General features: G+C 48.3%; 1 protein-coding gene across 2 annotated transcripts; it reads right to left on the bottom strand.

Moving 5' to 3' along the window:
• Positions 1-545: 545 nt before the first annotated feature.
• Positions 546-16,754, bottom strand: LOC121447433 (sulfotransferase 2B1-like). 2 transcript variants are annotated; one of them, XM_041650656.1, is made up of 7 exons: positions 16,744-16,754; positions 15,990-16,150; positions 7,580-7,794; positions 6,270-6,396; positions 6,033-6,127; positions 1,453-1,633; positions 546-750 (listed from the first exon to the last, which is right to left on the bottom strand). In XM_041650656.1, exons 2-7 carry the CDS (start codon positions 16,129-16,131, stop codon positions 635-637), a joined length of 876 nt encoding a protein of 291 aa, XP_041506590.1. In that variant the 5' UTR covers positions 16,132-16,150; positions 16,744-16,754; the 3' UTR covers positions 546-634. The 2 variants fall into 2 exon arrangements, with proteins under 2 accessions (XP_041506590.1, XP_041506591.1); XM_041650657.1 differs by lacking the exon at positions 16,744-16,754 and having other exon boundaries at positions 566-773; positions 15,990-16,189.
• Between the last annotated feature and the right edge of the window lie 979 nt (positions 16,755-17,733).

Raw genomic sequence — 17,733 nt, 5'->3', positions numbered from 1 at the left:
GTATTCCACAGAGTGCAGGCAGATGGGCAGCTCACTGGCACAGGGAGGACTAGAAGGGATTTTTCTGGCTCCACTTGAGCCCAGTTCTGTCCAGAGCTGCCAACCCTTCTTCCTTCCCAGAGCAGAAGCTTGCTGCTGTGGACATGTGGCTGGGATGGCAGCCACACTGGTAAGCAGCCCACATATTCTGGGAGCCCTAGTGAGTGGGCAGAGACCTTTCCCATTACTTGGATTGATTGGTGTTTGTTCCCAATACTTACTTTGACTTCTCTGGTTTAGATTTGGTCTCCTAGGGAACACCAGAGGCACTTCCCTATTTTCTACATCTTTACTTTTGCTCTCTGAAAGAATGATCCTAGGCTATAAGGTCTAGGGAAGTCATGTCTGGGGGTTCAGAAGAAAACTTTGGGATGGCAGCCCAGTAAATGCCCAAGTTCTAGAGAAGAAAAGAGGATCCTGAGGGTGTACATCCCCCTTCTCTCCCAAGTCCCAGGGTGAAGGGTATGAAGTAGACAGATCCAGACTGGAGCTGGGGTAGTCTGCACAGCATGGTCCTGAGCTTTTATTGCTAGATCAGGGGCATAGCAGAGTAGGAGGACAGGTCCGTGCGAATAGGCCAGATGGGTCAGAAGGGTCAGTCCATGGTCCAGGGGAGGCAGAGACCAGAGTCACCCATCTTGGACTGGTAGACAGCGTTGAACTTCTTATTCAATTCAGGAGTAAAGTGTTCCCTCCAGTCCCCCACAACACCTGGTAGAGTAAGGGCAGATGGCCTGAGTCAGACAGGAAGAGAAGACATCAGGAATACACCACAAGTCAACCCCTGAGAGTCTGACCACTGTTTCTCCATCCCCATACTTTGGATTATGTCCTGTAGGAGGCGTGTGCACCTCCCACCTGACACCTGGGAACATGACTTGATTTGGAAGTGGGTCAAGAGTGGATAAGAGTGGCCTAACCTAGTGACTGGTGTCATCATCAAGTATGGGAATAGAGTCAAAAGTGACGTAACCAGAAACTGGGAGCATCGGAGCCGTAGGAGTAAAAGAGGCAGGAAGGGGCCTCTTGTGGTGTATTCCTGATGTCTTCTCTTCCTGTCTGACTCAGGCCATCTGCCCTTACTCTACCATGTGAGTTCGAGGCCAACCTGGTCTACAGGACAGCCAAGACTACATAGGGATGTCGTCTTAAAAAACAGAACAAACCGCCGGGCGGTGGTGGCGCACGCCTTTAATCCCAGCACTTGGGAGGCAGAGGCAGGCGGATCTCTGTGAGTTCGAGACCAGCCTGGTCTACAAGCGCTAGTTCCAGGACAGGCTCCAAAACCACAGAGAAACCCTGTCTCGAAAAACCAAAAAAAAAAAAAAACAGAACAAACAAACAAAAGATGAATGTTGACTGGTTCCAGAATGGGCCCTGGGCATTTGAATGGAGCCTGGGAGAGAGGCCTACCTTTCCTCAGGAACTTGCCCTTTCTTTGGTCCATGATCTCGTTGGACAAAAGGCTGTAGTTGACCATGTTGCTCTGACTCATGAAGGAGAAGCTGCAGTGCTGGAGTATGACATCTTCCTCTTCTGGCCGCAGGGGGCGCTCCAGGAATTCACTTAACTTCTGGATGGTACGGCGGGGTTCCTGGACCCAGAAAGATAGCCAACCCAGAAGAATACATAGTTAAGACATTAAAATAATACAAGTAGGGACTAGAGAAATATCTCAGCTGTTAAGAATGAGTACACACTGCTCTTGTAAAGGACCCAAATTCAGTTTCCAGCACCCACATCAAGCAACTCACAGCTACCTGTAATTGTCGCGCCAAGGGATCCAATGCACAAGTATCCACATAGACACACATATAAGCACATGTTTAAAAATAAAAGTTATAAACCAGGCTTAGTGGCTCATGCCTTTAATCCCAGCACTCAGCAGGCAGAGTCAGGTGGATCTCTCTGAGTTCGAGGCCAGACTGGTCTATATAGTGAGTTAGTTCCAGGACATCCAGAAGTATATAGAGAGACCCTGTCTCAATACTCCCAGATATATATTAAAAATTTGTACAGGTAATTAGAAGTATGAACAACCATATTCAATTTAGTATTATCTGTTAAAGCAAGTAGCTGGAAACAGCATAAAATCCAACCAAGAAGGGGATTTATTTTAGCTATGTCTATATCATGGAATATTTTACTGTCATTAAGAATGCAAGGGGGGCTGGAGAGCTGTTTCAGCACTTCAGAGAACTTCTTGTTTTTGCAGAGAAACTAGGTTCAATTCCCAGTACACCCACAGCAATTCACAACTGTCTGCAACTCCAGTTCTAGGAGATCTGACATCTTCTTCTGACCTCTGAGGGCACTAGGATTGTGTGTGGTGCACAGACATACATGTGGGTAAAACATTTACACACATAAAAAATAAGGTTAATAAATCTGAAGAAAAAATAGACTACATAGGGATCTGGCTGTGGTGGTGCATGCTGTCTTTAATCCCTCCATGGGGAAGGGAAAAACAAGTAGATCTCCGTGTGTTCAAGGCTACCCTGGTCTATGTAGCAATTTCTAGGTCAGCAAGAACTACACAGAGAAACCCTGCCTCAAAAAACTAACTAACGCTTTTTCCTTGGCACAGCCTGCGAGGTGGCTGCCATCTCCTTTGTGGTATCATGGCTGCCCTCCAGCCTCTGGTGAAGCCCAAGATTGTCAAAAAGAGGACCAAGAAGTTCATCCGGCACCAGTCAGACCAATATGTCAAAATTAAGTGAAACTGGCAGAAACCCAGAGGTATTGACGACAGGGTGCGGAGAAGATTCAAGGCCAGATCCTGATGCCCAACGTTGGTATGGGAGCAACAAGAAAACCAAGCACATACTGCCTAGTGGCTTCCGGGAGTTTCTGGTCCACAACGTCAAGGAGCTGGAGGAGCTGCTGATGTGCACAAGTCTTACTGTGCTGAGATTGCTCACAGTGTTTCCTCCAATAACCGAGAAGCCATTGTAGAAAGAACAGCACAGCCGGCCATCAGAGTCACCAATCCCAACGCCAGGCTATGCAGCGAAGAAAATAAGTAGATGGCTTGCGTGCATGTTTTATTTGTGTTAAATAAAATCAGCCGGGCGGTGGTGGCGCACGCCTTTAATCCCAGCACTCGGGAGGCAGAGGCAGGTGGATCTCTGTGAGTTCGAGGCCAGCCTGGTCTACAAGAGCTAGTTCCAGGACAGGCTCCAAAGCCACAGAGAAACCCTGTCTCGAAAAACCAAAAAAAAAAAAAAAATAAAAAAAAAAAAAAAAAATAAAATCACAAAAACTGAAAAAAAAACACCAAAAAACAAAACAAAAAAACTAATGACATGTGTGTATATGAAAGCATACACATACATATACACACATATACACATAGACATATATATCTGCATACAAACACACATACTTATGCATATGGGAGTGCATGCTTTGGTTGGCAGAGCTGGAGAGGTGGAGTTGCTAAGGCCATTCTGGAGCCCAGAGGATTGTGGGTGGGTCCCCACCATCAGACTCTGAACGTGTTATACTGTTGGATTTTGGCTCGGCTTTGATTTAATTGTGACTATGGTTTGATTCTTCCCTCTTCGAGATGCTTTGAACTTTGAAAGTGATTTTGGATGTTTTGAAGAGACTGAGCTTTGAATGTGAATCTTTAAAGACTAGAACTCTTTCTTTCTTTCTTTCTTTCTTTCTTTCTTTCTTTCTTCAAAACAGGGTTCTCTGTATATCCTTGGCTGTCCTGGAACTCATTCTATAGACTAGGCTGGCCTTAAACTCACAGAGATCCACTTGCCTCTGTCTCCACCTTCTGAGTGCTGAGATTAAAGACATACATCACCACCGCCCGGTAAGAAACCCTGTCTTGGGCTCAGAGGTTAAGAGCATTGCCTGCTCTTCCAAAGGTCCTGAGTTCAATTCCCAGCAACCACATGGTGGCTCACAACCATCTGTAATGAGATCTGGTGCCCTCTTCTGGCCTGCAGGCATATATACAGACAGAATATTGTATACATAATAAATAAATAAATAAATAAATAAATAAATAAATAAATAAATATTTTTTTAAAAAAACCTGTCTTGAAAAACAAAATACATAAATAGATAGATAAATAAATGTCTTGTTTTATATTGTGATTTGTTATTAATCTGAGATGTTTTGAATACATAAGAAAGGAAAGGTTATTAACAGTTTTGTTGTGTCAAGTTAACTAGGAGTCAATTGTTCTTGTGGCTTCTGTTAACTTGATGCAAACCTAGACATGTCTGGGAAGAAGGAATGTTGAGGAAGCTCCTTCATCAGACTGGCCTGCAGACTAAACAGTATTTTCTTGATTAATGACTGATGTAGGAGAGCCCAGTCCATTGTGGAACACAGAAATCAAAGCCCAAAGAGACACAACAGGGGATTCCAGGCCAGGATGTTTGGTCTCAGCCCCTGTCAGATAATGTGGCCGAGTGGTGTCCAAACAGGTCCATACCACCAACTGTCAAGGATTGGAAGCAGGGTATAAAAATCTTGAAAACTGTAACCTCAAGTATTAATATATTTTTGTGTTTAGAGCACATTGTGTTTGGCACTCAGAGATGTCACATCTTTAAAGAATTTGATCAAGAAAAGCCTTGAAGATCGAGCTTTACTTTTTGCAGCAAAACTCATTCGGTTGGAAAGGCCCAAACCTCTACTGATGCAAATCTATTTATGGTCGTCTTTGTCCTCCTCGTTTTAATGTCTTGAGGCCAAGCCAACGTTGTCTGCGTGGGGTGAGGGTGGGGGGCAAATGTGTACAGTTTCTAGGACCCAACAGAGCTTGGATTCCCAAAAATCCCTAAGCACACGCAGTCTCAACAGCTGGAGCCAGAGTTGCAGGCGTCTGAAAGGTCAGCCTTGTGGATATAATTTAAAACATACTGCGAAGAAGTGGATTTCATCTTGTTATTCTGAGTTAAAAATCTTGCTGTTTACACATAATATTGGAACAGCTCAGGGAACTCAAGGTTCTCCAGCATCACGCATCAAATTTGCTGGCTGTGCCAGGGTGGGCTGAGTAATCAGGCCTGTCTGTTCCGGGAGGAAGCACAGGGGCTGCTTGCTTATCTGAATTTTCAAATGCAGTCAAATATGAATCAAAAATTACTCTGATGGATAAACACAAAAATAACAGCAATAGATGGAAAATATAAGTTAAGGCAATGTGTGGGGACCAACGGGGACCAGTTCTCCCCTTCTACCACACGGGTTTCAGGGACTGAGCCGGTCCAACAAAAGCCTTTATCCACTGAGTCATCTCTCTGGCTGGGATTAAAGGTGTGCACCACCACTGCCTGGCTATCACTGACCTTCAACTCACCAAACAGACCAGGCTGACCGGCCAGTGAGCCGTGGGGATCTGACTGTCTCTCTCTCTCTCCCAGCGTGTATCCCCATCCCTGACTTTTTGATGTGGGTTCTGGGGATCAAACACATGTCCTCACACACATTCCAGGAGCACTTTCCTGACTTAGCTGTTTCCCCAGACCCACAATCTTAGAGTTCTAAATGTACATCTCAGGCTGGAGAGATGTCTCCAAAGTTAAGAACACTTACTGCTCTTGTAGAGGACCTGGGTTCGAATCCCAGCACCCACATGGTGCTACTGTTACATGGTGCTAGATGCTGCAACTGTCTATTAACACCAGTTCCAGTGATCCAGTGTCCTCTTCTGACCTCCTTGGGTACCAGGCACACACTTGGTACACAGACATACATGAAGATGAACACTCATACACATAAGATAAAAATTAAAAATTGCTTGAATCTCCTACCAACAAGGCTCACAATGGCCGTTACTTCGGGGAAGCTGGAGAGTATCTGAATCAGGAGCAGCCAGAGATTGTGAAAACACAATATCGTTGGTAGTCCTGTCTTAGGAAAACAAGCTTCGCAGAATGTTCTGGAAGGGCTGGGGATGCCAGGGCTTTGACTGAGGAAGACTTGGCTGTAGGTGGCCTGTTGGTTATGGGGAAGGAGGGCCCACCTGGTGCAGCTCCTCATAGGTGACAAAGAGCAAATTTAGGTCCTTCTGGAGGCCCAGCCACCCCTTCACATGGTCGAACCAGGAACCGAAGAAGCCTGAGGAAGAAAGAAAGAGAGCTGGGACCCAGGAGGAGGAGCAGGGGTGACCTCAGAGGTCGCTAGAACAAGGCACAAAGCTGCCCACCAGCCCCGTGACAAGGAGGGGGCTCTGTGAGCCCCCTCAGTCCCCAAGACCCACCTGTACCCTCAAGAAACTCATCCACAAAGTCTTCGAAGGAGCTGGGGTCGGGCATGAAGCCTGCGATTCGGTGGAAGTGGTAGTAGGAAACAAGGGTGTCCTTGGGGTTCCGTGCCACGTACACCACCTGGCGGACAGAGTCCTGGTTCTCAGCGCTCTGAAGCCCAAGGCTTCCCCAGCTGCCATGACCTGACTTAGCTGAGCCCTGGACTCTGACTCCAGTCTAGAAGTGTGGGTGGGAAGAGTCGCACAGTGTTGTCCTGGACTCCCCCAAAATGTAGCGATGAGTGGATGCCAGGCATGGCCACTGAGCAGCAGTAGGGAGAGTCCTGTATGGCTAGTGACTGGGTAGCCCCTGGGGCATCTTTTGGTCTCTCTTTTTCTTTTCTTTCTTTTCGTTTCCTTCTCTTCTCTTTCTCTCTTCCCTCCCTCCCTCCCTTCCTTTTTTGGTCTATTGAGACAGGGTTTCTCTGTAGCTTTGGAGCCTGTCCTAGAACTTGCTCTGAGGCTAGTCTCGAACTCACAGGAATCCATCTGTCTCTACCTCCTGAGTGCTGGTATTAAAGGCATGTGCCACCATTGCCCAGCTGGTTTCTTTTTCTACCTTCCTTTTTTTTTTTTTTTTTTTGAGACACGGTTTCTCTGTGTACCAGCCCTAGCTGTCCTGGAACTAGCTCTGTAGACCAGGCTGGCCTCGGACTCACAGAGATCCACCTGCCCCTGCCTCCCAAGTGCTGGGATTAAAGGTGTGCACCACCACCATCCTGCTGGTTTCTTTTTTGTTACATTTACATTTTTTTGTCTTGCAGGGGGCACTGTTATTCACCCTTTCAGGTTCCAGGCAGCTGATGGCCACCATCACCCCACAGTAGGTAAGTGGACCTTGCCTATCAAAGTTACGCCAATCTCCAGGTCTCCTGGACCTCTGTCTGCAAGACCTACTGGAGTTTCTTCAGTCTCCCACCCCCACCAAGGTAGGAAGGGACCTCTCTTCCCCAGAGTCAATCACTAAGTAGTCAAGATGGAGGACTCTGCTGTTCACTACATCTGAACAACGAACCTGCCTGACCCACCCCATCCTCCCCCTTCTGGCTTGGCTACACTACTGGCCTGCCAGAAGCTTCCTGCTGTATAGACCCCGCCTCTATGCCAGCCTAGGTCTGATGCTGATTCTACCCTCCCGGATTCCATGTCCTTCACCCCAGGACTTGAAGGTGAACTAAATCCTTTGGACCCTTTTGACCCCCAAAGCCTAGCTCCACCTTGGCTCTTGCGCAAACGCTAAGGCGCTGAAGGTGTCTGTTTCCTACCTTGACTTTGGACTTCATCAGAGCCGGGGCCAGGACTTTGGCACTCAGGTGGGAGGTGAACAGACGAGGCCAGGAACTTCTAAGCTCGTGAACGAGTTGGCTAAAGGAGACTTGCTCTATCCAAGGCACGCGGGCCCAGTTGGGGAGGTGGTGGATAGGCCACAGGTGGCCCTCACAGAAGATAAGGCTCAGCACTTGCTGCATCCATGTGGTACCTGCAGGACAAGGGGTAGGGGCAGGAGATGGGGGTGTGACCACTTCTGCCTAAGACATTCCAGTTTTCCTTTTGTCCCTCGGAGTAACAGATGGATTGGGTGCATTGTTAGCAGTGTGATCAGGACGGCAAGGGTTCTGAGGCAAGCCTAGTCCCCCACCCTCACTGTACCACCTTCCACAGACCACAGAACCCAAACCTGGCCAGCTGATTCTCTGCCACTATAACGTGGTCCTTATTGCTATTTGAAACCTTAACCAATGTGTTTATTTGTTTTTTTTTTCTTTTTTTTTGTTTATTTTTTTTTGAGACAGGGTCTCACTATGTAGCTCTGGCTGTCCTAGTACTCACTAGGTAGACGAGGCTGGCTTTGAACCCACAGAGTTCTGCCTGCCTCTGCCTCCTGAGTGCTGGAATTAAAGGCATGCACCACCACTACCTGGCCTTTAGTTTTTATTGTCTTTATTTCTGCTAACATTCTGTGCAAGTAGGAGTTTTCCAGTCCCTCTCCTCTGCCGCAAATAGATAACTTCAATTTAGGGATTTTCTAAAGAGCTTGGGCCTTTTCCCCTTCTGTCTTCTCCCTTCTTCCCTTTCCTGGGGTCCTATAGGTGGAACCCAGGGCTATGTATGAATTAAGTAAGTGCTCTACCATTGCCAAACTCCAGCTCCTTTCTCTTTTCTTTCTACGCTTTCACTACGGAACTGCCTGCTTGTGGCACTGCAGGCTTTTCCTAGTGTGCACCTAAAATCTCTTACACACTTCTCACTTTTTGTTTGTATTTGTTATAGTAGAATCCTAGTTTTTAGTATCAGTTTCTGTCTTCCAGCCCTAGCTTGTCACTAAAAAGCATGTTTGGGGTTGGGGATAGGCTCAAGGGTAGATCACTTGCCTAGCGTCATGAAGCCCTAGGTTTCAGTCCTTGCTCTGTAGAAACAAAAAAAGGAAAGAAAGAAAGAGAAAAGAAAAAAGTATGCTTTGGGAAAAAAATCAGAGTCCTGGAACCGGAGAAATAGCCCAGGAGTTAAGAGCACTGGCTGCTCTTTCAGAGGTTGCAGATTTGATTCCCAGAACCCATATGGAAGCTCACACCTGTTTGTAATTCCAATTCCAGGCCTGTGACAACCTCTTCTGGCCTCTGCAGGCACCAGGCATGCATGTGTCATAAAGACAAACATGCAGAAAGTATCCCATACATAAAAAAATCATAAATAAACTTTTTTTTAAATAAAAAAAAAAGAAAACCAGTTGTCCTCATGCACCCCACAGTAGCAGTTTAGAGGTAAAAGAGCAGAGAAAGCCCTACGATAGCAGGGACAGAGACCAAGAGCAAGGAATGTGTAAAGGCTTTGTGGGAAGAGTGTTCCCGCCTCTGTGAAGACATGGGGGTGGACTGGGCAGATGGAGAATCCTCTGTCCTTAGACAGGATGTCTTGACAAAATAAACAGACCAGTTCTTCCATGCTAATCTGCAAATCAAACACAATTCCAATAAAAATACCCTCGGGTTTCTACAGAGTTAGACAAACGGGTGCTGATTACACTGAAAAGAAACACGTGGCAGCCAGGCCCGAGAACAACAGTGGCTCCCACAGGAAGCCCAGAAAGACACACAAGGGACGTCAGGAAAGTTAAGTTCAGAGCTACGGTCCAGCACAACCCCTCTGGGTCAACAGATAGCTATCTGGTTAAACGCGGCGTGAGATCTTCACACCACACAGAAATAAACCAAGTGTGAACATTGCAAACAAACAGGCAGTTTCCTCTTTGGTTGTAAAATAATATCGAGCTGGGCGGTGGTGGCACATGCCTTTACTCCCAGCACTCGGGAGGCAGAGGCAGGTGAATCTCTGTGAGTTCAAGGCCAGCCTGGTCCACAGAGTGAGTTCCAGGACTGGTTTCATAGCTACTGAGAAACCCTGTCTTTGAAAAAAAAAAATGCTCTGTAACAGAGGTTATGGGAACACATTCTCCCAGCCTTACATTTTTTTCTTTCATAAAATTTATTATAAAAATGCCTTGGACTGGGGCATGGTGGGACATGTCTTTAATTCTAGCAAAGGCCAGGGATATCTTTGAGTTCTAGGCCAGCCTCTGGTCTACATAGTAAGTTTCAGTGCAGCCATAGCAACACAGAGAGACTCTCTCCCAAAATAAATAAACAAACAAACAAACAAACAAATAAATAAAACCTTGAATAAAAACATCACATATCAAGATTAATTACAGCATACCGCCATCAACCATTTCTTTTTTTTTTTTGGGGGGGGGTTCAATTTGAGACAGGGTTTCTCTGTGTAACAGCCCTGATTGTCCTGGAACTCACTCTGTAAAACAGGTTGGCCTCAAAATCAGAGATTCAGCTCCTCTGCCTCACAAGTGCTGGGATTAAAGGTGTGTGCCACAATGCCCAGTCTCAACCATTTCTTCCACCTATTTAGAGCCTTTTTTCTCGCTGTGTCTCCTCTGGCCCCAGGCTGGGGACTACTGCTTGCTCCCCAGGCTCACCAGGGCTGCTCTGTCCCTTTGTTCTGGGAGCAGCTGAGCCATCCTGACGCCTTCCCCACGGGATACTCACTGCCAAGCTCAGGACCTACACAACTTCAATGCTTTTTCCATGTTGCCTCAAGGGTGACCTCACTCTGTGGGAACAGGAAAACTAGCTTGAGTTTCTTTACCTGCTTCACAATTTCATGGTTTTGTTTTGTTTTTTTTCATAGACCTTAGCAATCTGAGATGATCTTGTCTTTTTCTCATTATGTTGAAAACTTGAACATTTTCAGGGAAGGAAGACTCTTTGGCCTCTTTGTCTGCGTGGGACGGCATCATTGCTCACGTCCTTTGGGACTGAGGGCAACTCAAACACAAGCATTGGGTTCTACGGCTATGAATTTGGTAACTGGGAACTTCGCTAAGAGATCAATGGGACCAGTTCCGTATACAGCATAGCTACACTGGACAATCCACATTCTAGGCTGGAAGAAGCAGACAGTGTGAGGCTTTTACCACACAATTTAAGACAGTAGTTAGTGATTTCTAGACTTTTCCCTTTAATATTTTTAGACAACTACTGAGTATGACCTCGTTTGCGATCACAAATAACGGGGAAGGCTGGGTGGTAGTGGCACACGCCTTTAATCCCAGCACTCGGGAGGAAGAGGCAGGCGGATCTCTGTGAGTTCGAGGCCAGCCTGGTCTACAAGAGCTAGTTCCAGGACAGGCTCCAAAGCCACAGAGAAACCCTGTCTCGAAAAACCAAAAAAACAAAACAAAACAAAAAACCAAATAACGGGGAAATGACCTGACTGTATCAAGGAGATAGAATGTAAAAGGTGTCGTTGAAAGGGTCTGGAGTCATACAGAAGCTGAGCAGGAGTGGCGTCCAGAGAAGGCTGGCGTTTCCCACCCTCCTGCCTCACGGCACATTTCTGACATCATTCATCCTTTTGTGGAGACGGCAGAGTTTGGCAGCTGGCTCTGGGCCCTCTGGAGCAGGAAGGTGTGAGTGTTCCTGAGGGCTGGGTGTTCTCTCATTGTGCAGAGCCAGTCAGCCTCTGGGAGCCTGGGGTACATGAGCGGCCCCTATGTTGATCAGGAGTAGACACAAAAGCAGGTTTTCTGAGAAGGGAGAGGGAGACACACAGGGCTGCCTGTGCTCTGTGCTCTGGCAAACATCCGCTCAGTAACCTGCTCAGGCCTCTGTTTACTCCAAATGGTGAGGGACTTGCCCTGGTATGGTGCTAAGTGTGGCATGTGATTCTGGACACGGAGGCAGTGGTCAAGCGTCCTCCTCAGACCCCCTGGTATAGCTGCTGTAGCAAATCACCACCAGCTTGACTGGTGAGACAGCTCAATGGGTAAAGAGGCTTGCCAGCAAGCCTGATAAACTCCCTTGGGAACTGAAAGACTCTGAGACATTTCTGAGGCATCTCAGCATAACTGCCCCCACCTCGCCTGGGAACCAGGAACCTGCTAATCACCCACGTGCACTGAAGCTGTGGGTACTTTCCCAGGTATTTTCCATCCCTCTGCAGTTTTTCTCCGAATAGAGCCAGTACCTAGAACTGGGGCAAAACGATCTGCAGATGTTCCTCCTTGCTCAACCAATCCAGCAATCGCCATAGCAACGACCAATCATAGTTAGCTGATCAATAAACAAGCCTGTCACAATAGTTGACAAACAACTCCTGGACTCCCCCTTTGCTTCTGCAGTTCTTTCCTTTAAAAGTAGCCTGTAACAGCCACTTGGGGTCCTTCACCTCCTGCAGCTGAGGGACCCTGACGATTAAAATTCCTCTTGCTTTTGCAACAACTGCAGTGTGAATGGTTTCTTGGGGCAACTCCTCCTCGGTAACTGGACTTTAAGGTCCAACATTTGGTGCATTGGCCAGGAATCAGGTCACCCCCAGACCGGTTCTGGACCCAGTTGGAGGTAAGAACGAGCTCGCCTTAATGTTTGTCAGTTTGTCTGTGTCTGTCACTGTGATTTATGTTCGTCAGTAATTTGAAAAATTGCACCTACATGGTGGAAAGAGAAGAACAACTCTTGAAAGCTGCCATCTGACCTCCATACAGGCACTGAGCAGTGTGTGCTTGAACACACACACACACACACACAAATAAATGTAACAACTAACCACCACATAAGTGGCTTTCAACAACGCAACTCATACTCTGCTTCTGGAATCAGGGTGATAGCAGAGCTGACACTTGAGGTCATGTTTCCTTGTGACCGTTCCAGCTTCTTGGGGCTACCCTATTCCTTCCACGCTGTCTCTCCCAACTCCAAAAGCAGCACTGCAGCTTCTCCATGCCTCCCGTCGGTCCCTGCTTCTCTCATCACATCTCCTTTCCCATCTCTGAGCCTTATGCTCTGTTCTACAGGGACCCTGGGATGACACTGGACTCTGACGATTTCCATCTAAAGCTCCTCAAGCCAATCCTTACAGCAGAATCTCTCCTACCCCATGAGGGGACAGACAAGGAGAGAAGAGAGGCGAATGTGGGCCTAGGTCTGCCAGGAAGGCATCAGATGCAGGACCGTGAGACAGGGCAAAGAGGAAGAGGCTCCACTGTGGAAACAGAAGACAGAGCTGGCCGAAGAACACTTGACTCTTACATGCCAACTTCCTGCTTGGTTGGACTGTGTCTGAGCCTACCTCTACCATTACTGCTGAGTACTGGAGGGTGATGGGGCAGAGTCTTCTGTTTTGTGTTAATTTCATTGGTTAAATAAAGAGACTGCCTTGGCCCTTTAATAAGACAGAAAATTAGGTAGGCAGAGTAGACAGAACAGAATGCTGGGAGAAAGAAGCTGAGTCAGGCAGTTGCCATGATTCTCTGACCCCAGACGGATATAGACTAGAATCCTTCCTGATAAGACACCATCTCGTGGCCGGGCGATGGTGGCGCACGTCTTTAATCCCAGCACTCGGAGGCAGAGACAGGCGGATCTCTGTGAGTTCGAGACCAGCCTGGTCTACAGAGCTAGTTCCAGGACAGGCTCCAAAGCCACAGAGAAACCCTGTCTCGAAAAACCAAAAAAAAAAAAAAAAAAAAAAAAAAAGACACCATCTCGTGGTACTACACAGATTATTAGAAATGGGTTAATTGAAACGTGAGAATTAGCCAATAAGAGGCTGGAAATAATGGGCCAGGCAGTGTTTAAAAAAGAATACAGTTTCCGTGTAATTATTTCTGGGCATAAGCTAGCCAGGCGGCCGGGTGGCAGGAACGCGGCCTGCCGCTCCACACTACAGGAGGGCCCTGGGATGAGATGGACGCTCGCCGCATGGTGGCTTGGGACCTCCTCGGTATGGATGATGCTGCCCTGACTCCATCAAGCGAGGCAGAGGAGTGAGATGAGGCCAAAAGAGTTTCAGCTGATTTATGAAGTTCAGAGATTGTTCTGGTAAATACGGTTGTGTTTTTCTTTTGTTTATTTTAAGACAGGTTTTTCTCTGTATAGCCCTGACTGTCCTGGAACTCACTCTGTAGAACAGGCTGGACTTGAATGCACAGAGATCCACTTGCCTCTGCCTCTTGAGTACTGGGATTAAAGGCATGCGCCACCACTGCCCGGCTTATTTGTTTTTTGGTCAAGATCTCTCTGTGTAGCTCTGACTGGTAGTAGACCAGGCTAGCCTTGAACTCATAGAGATCTGCCATCCTCTGCCTCCAGAATTCTAGGATTAAAGGTGTGTAACACCACACTTGGCTCACTACCACTTTTTAACTGAATGTTCCAGAACATTCAAACCTAGGTGATGGTCTTTTCAAAAAGCCTATCTGTTCTTCTTTGTTAAGAATGTAACCAAAAGCCTGGTCTACAAGAGCTAGTTCCAGGACAGGCTCCAAAACCACAGAGAAACCCTGTCTCGAAAAACCAAAAAAAAAAAAAAAAAGAATGTAACCAAAACATAGGGTGGTAGTGGCACACGTCTTTAATCCCAGAACTCAGGAGGCAGAGACAGATGGCTCTCTGTGAGTTCAAGGGCAGCCTGGTATACAGAGCAAGTTCTAGGACAGCCAGGACTGTTACACAGAGAAATCCTGTCTTGAAAAAAAACAAAACAAAACAAAAAATGTAACTTAGGCCCTCACCTACATCAAGCAAACACTCCACCGAGCTGTGATTTTCTCTACTTCAGACATTTGTAAGAAGCTTAGGCCACGGGCAAAAAGGAGGGGACTCTGGGGAGCTGTGCAGGGTCTTTCTCCTCAAGCAGTCGCCCTGTCCTGGGGTTCCCTTCAGAGATATCCAATCTTAGTTAGGGTCCTAGAAGGGAATGGGAGGCCACAGGGCCCTCCCTTAGCTTCTTTAGCTTTCAGAATGGGGAGGAAGGTTACTGCCACCTTTTCCAAGTCAGACAGAGCCAGTCTAAACAAAAGCAAGCCAGGAAAGGCTCTTCAGAGCAGGCGTGGCCCTTTCCTCCCGCCTGCCTGCAGGGCCACCAGTGTATCTGGCCAGCTACAGACCAGGCCCTGCTCTATCGGGATCTGCTCACAGGGTTATTGAGGGATGACCCTCCCCACCCATGCTCCCGCACAGGGACACTGACTCTCTGGATCCAGGACCCACCAGGCAGGACTTAGGGCCCATAGCTCTGCTGCCCTCTCCTGCAGGAGGCTAGAGAGAGAGAGCTGTAGGCACAGCCTATTGGGTCCCAGCCCACCCACTGCATTCCTTCTGGTGGGCAGCCCGGGCACACAGACCAGGCCCCTGGGTGGGTAGCTACGGTGAGATGTGAAGGGAGGGAGGGCTCTGATCCAGGGAGCAGGGGGAGGGGAGGGGAGCAAGGGGAGGGAACAAGGTGGCTTCAAAGCAGGACAGCTATGTGGGGTAGAGGGGATGCAGGTCTGGCGTAGGAGGAAGAGGAGGCAGGAATGTGGAGTGTAGGAGGGACAGCTGGCCCTATCTGCTGAACTGTTGGCTCATCCAGTGGCCCTGGTGACCAAGTCACAGGAGGCATATCCTACTCTTAATAGGCATTATGGCCCCAAGAGACAAAGGCAAGCTCGACCCCTGACTGGAATCCTTACCTTTGGTGCCTATCCTTATGGATTCAAGAGGGAGAGGATGGTCGTGCAGAGTCTTGCAGAACCATGCTGGCACCCCGGCCACATTGGATGAAGGGAAAGCAGGCAGGCATTGCTGTGTGGTTAGAGGGTTCCTGTCCCCACATCAACACCCTTCAGTGGGGAGACAGACACCATCCACCTCAGCATGGCTCAGGGTAAGGCAAAGCTTATCTTTAAAAGACCGCGTGCCTAAGAGCACCCCAGATGGAGCCAGGTTCTCAGCACGCACCCCACATTATGGCCAGCATCTTTCCACAGGCTCTCAGGAGCATGTTCAGGCAAGTGCAGCGAGATCAGAGAAGTTGGTGGGAACCTGACAAAGGTATGCGGGAGGCTGCTGGTGCCCATGAAAAGGACACCCTACAGCTCCTGAGGCTGCTAGATAGAAGAATCACTGACCAGAGCTGCTACTGGGGGCTCCATGGAGCTGGCGGGTTACAGACATGTATAGACTCAGGCCAAGAGGCAACCCTACAGCTCACACCAGAATCACAGGTGACGGGGGTGACGGTGGGGTGTAGGGGGTCTAAGAAAGGGAACAAGACCCCATGGGCGGAAGGTAACACTGACGTCCCTGCATTGCTCATGCTCCTTTCCCAGTCCCCATCTCTCACCTGACTTGGGGAATGTCACCAAGAGGACGTCTTTGTCCTGGAACTGGAAAGCAGAGGCCGCTTTCAGGGACTCCAGAGTGTGAATGAACCCTGGGAAGCGGATGCCATCGAAGATTACAGTGGTGTTCATGCGTTCATTCATGCTGGTGCTGGGAGTGGGGCTGGAGGTGAAGGAGTCTGTTATCCAGGGCCCAAGCTCTTCCCAGCAGGCGCAAGTCAGTCTGCTGTTCCATCACTAACAGGTGGAGCTAGGTCCATACAAGGTGGCTGCTGGTGTCTTTCTCAAGCACCTTTGCAGGGCCATGTCGGAACCTTGGTCAGAATTACCTGTCGTCTGGGCCAAGGAAGGCCCCAGTCCTCTCCAGGAGTACAGATCTCTGTGCTCTAGCTTTGGGCTGTGTAGCATCTCTCTGACCTTGAAAGTGTGGACCTTTGCTAGGCAGAATTCTGCCTTGGCCGCCAGTTCTTGGCCACTTGTATGCAGGGCTGCTGGGCCTCAGCAGCAAACTTGTGGACTTGGTGACATGTTATGAATATCCTTGTGGACTTGGGAGCTGCTTGTCTCACTCCCAGAGGCCCCAAAGAAGTAGTGGGAACTGTGTCCAGAAGCCCTATCTAGCAGAGAGAAGGTTCCCACCCTTCAGTTTTCCCACTCAGCTGCCCTGTTTGGGTTGACAAGAATGCTTCTGCTGAATCCTGGAGCAGCCTCTGACACTAGCCCCATCTCCCGTGTCCCCTAGGGATCCCCACTCACCACAAAGTCCTTCTTTGTGAGCCGTGCCTCGCTGTCTGCAAGCAGCCCAGGCTCTAGTTGGGCAGCTCCAAAGAGGCTCCACCCTCGAGTTGCAGGGCCCTGGGACAGATGACTGTGGGGTGCCCCGCCCCCAACCACAGTTTGAGGGACTTGGAAGAGCGCCCTCATCGGCAAGCAACAAATGGATAATCTTCAGAACAGAAGATTTGAGCAGATTAAAGTACAATTTAATAAGTGACTGGGGATGACACAATTTTTCTGTTTCAAAAATGCTCCCCTGTGGAGGTGCTGGCCAGGAGGGGACCCTGGAGTGGGAAATGCAGCATCCCTTTCTCTGTATTCTGACAACACAAGAAGGGCAGCTTTCTTTGTCTCCCTAGAAACCATGCTGTTTGTATAAGTTTGACATTTGTGGTAAGTAGTAGTTCAGTACAAAGTGATCAGTGTGCTAACAAAGTGCATCCAGGAAAGATGTTTTCATCTCCCGCACCACCAGGACCTCCCGCTGGCCTCACTGTCTCCTCAGGCAGCTGCCAAGAAGCACAGAACTTAATGACTACCGTGCTACTTGCAGCAACCAGTGTCCTGGAGATTTGTATACAACTGAGTAAAACTTCTTCCGTTTGCTTAGGGTGTTTGCTTTTTTGTTTGTTTGGTTTAGGTTTTTTGTTTCGCTTTGACCTATGATGCTGTAGTGCAGCACCTGGGCTCCAAGCCCTTTGTCCTACAAGTGAAGAGTAAGTCATGATCTACACACCCATGAAGCACACACTGACCTGATGTCCACCTGTCCTTGCCTGTCCTTTAAAGTGTAGCTCCAGCCCTTGGTCCCTCTTTTCAGATTTTCCCAGGGAGACATCAGCTCACCACCTCAAACCCAGACAATAGCCAAGTTCTCCACGGGTACAGCTAACCGGATTCCACTAATTCACACACCACGTGATTACCACAGGAAGGACTGGGACAGACGACAGTCCAGGAGTCCTAATT

This window comes from Microtus oregoni, unplaced genomic scaffold, assembly GCF_018167655.1.
Source record: "Microtus oregoni isolate MIOR12 unplaced genomic scaffold, Mior012 000004F_ref0000308, whole genome shotgun sequence".
Lineage (NCBI taxonomy): Eukaryota > Metazoa > Chordata > Mammalia > Rodentia > Cricetidae > Microtus > Microtus oregoni.
The sequence above is the reverse complement of the archived record's forward strand: the minus strand, read 5'-3'. Positions and strand labels throughout refer to the sequence as shown.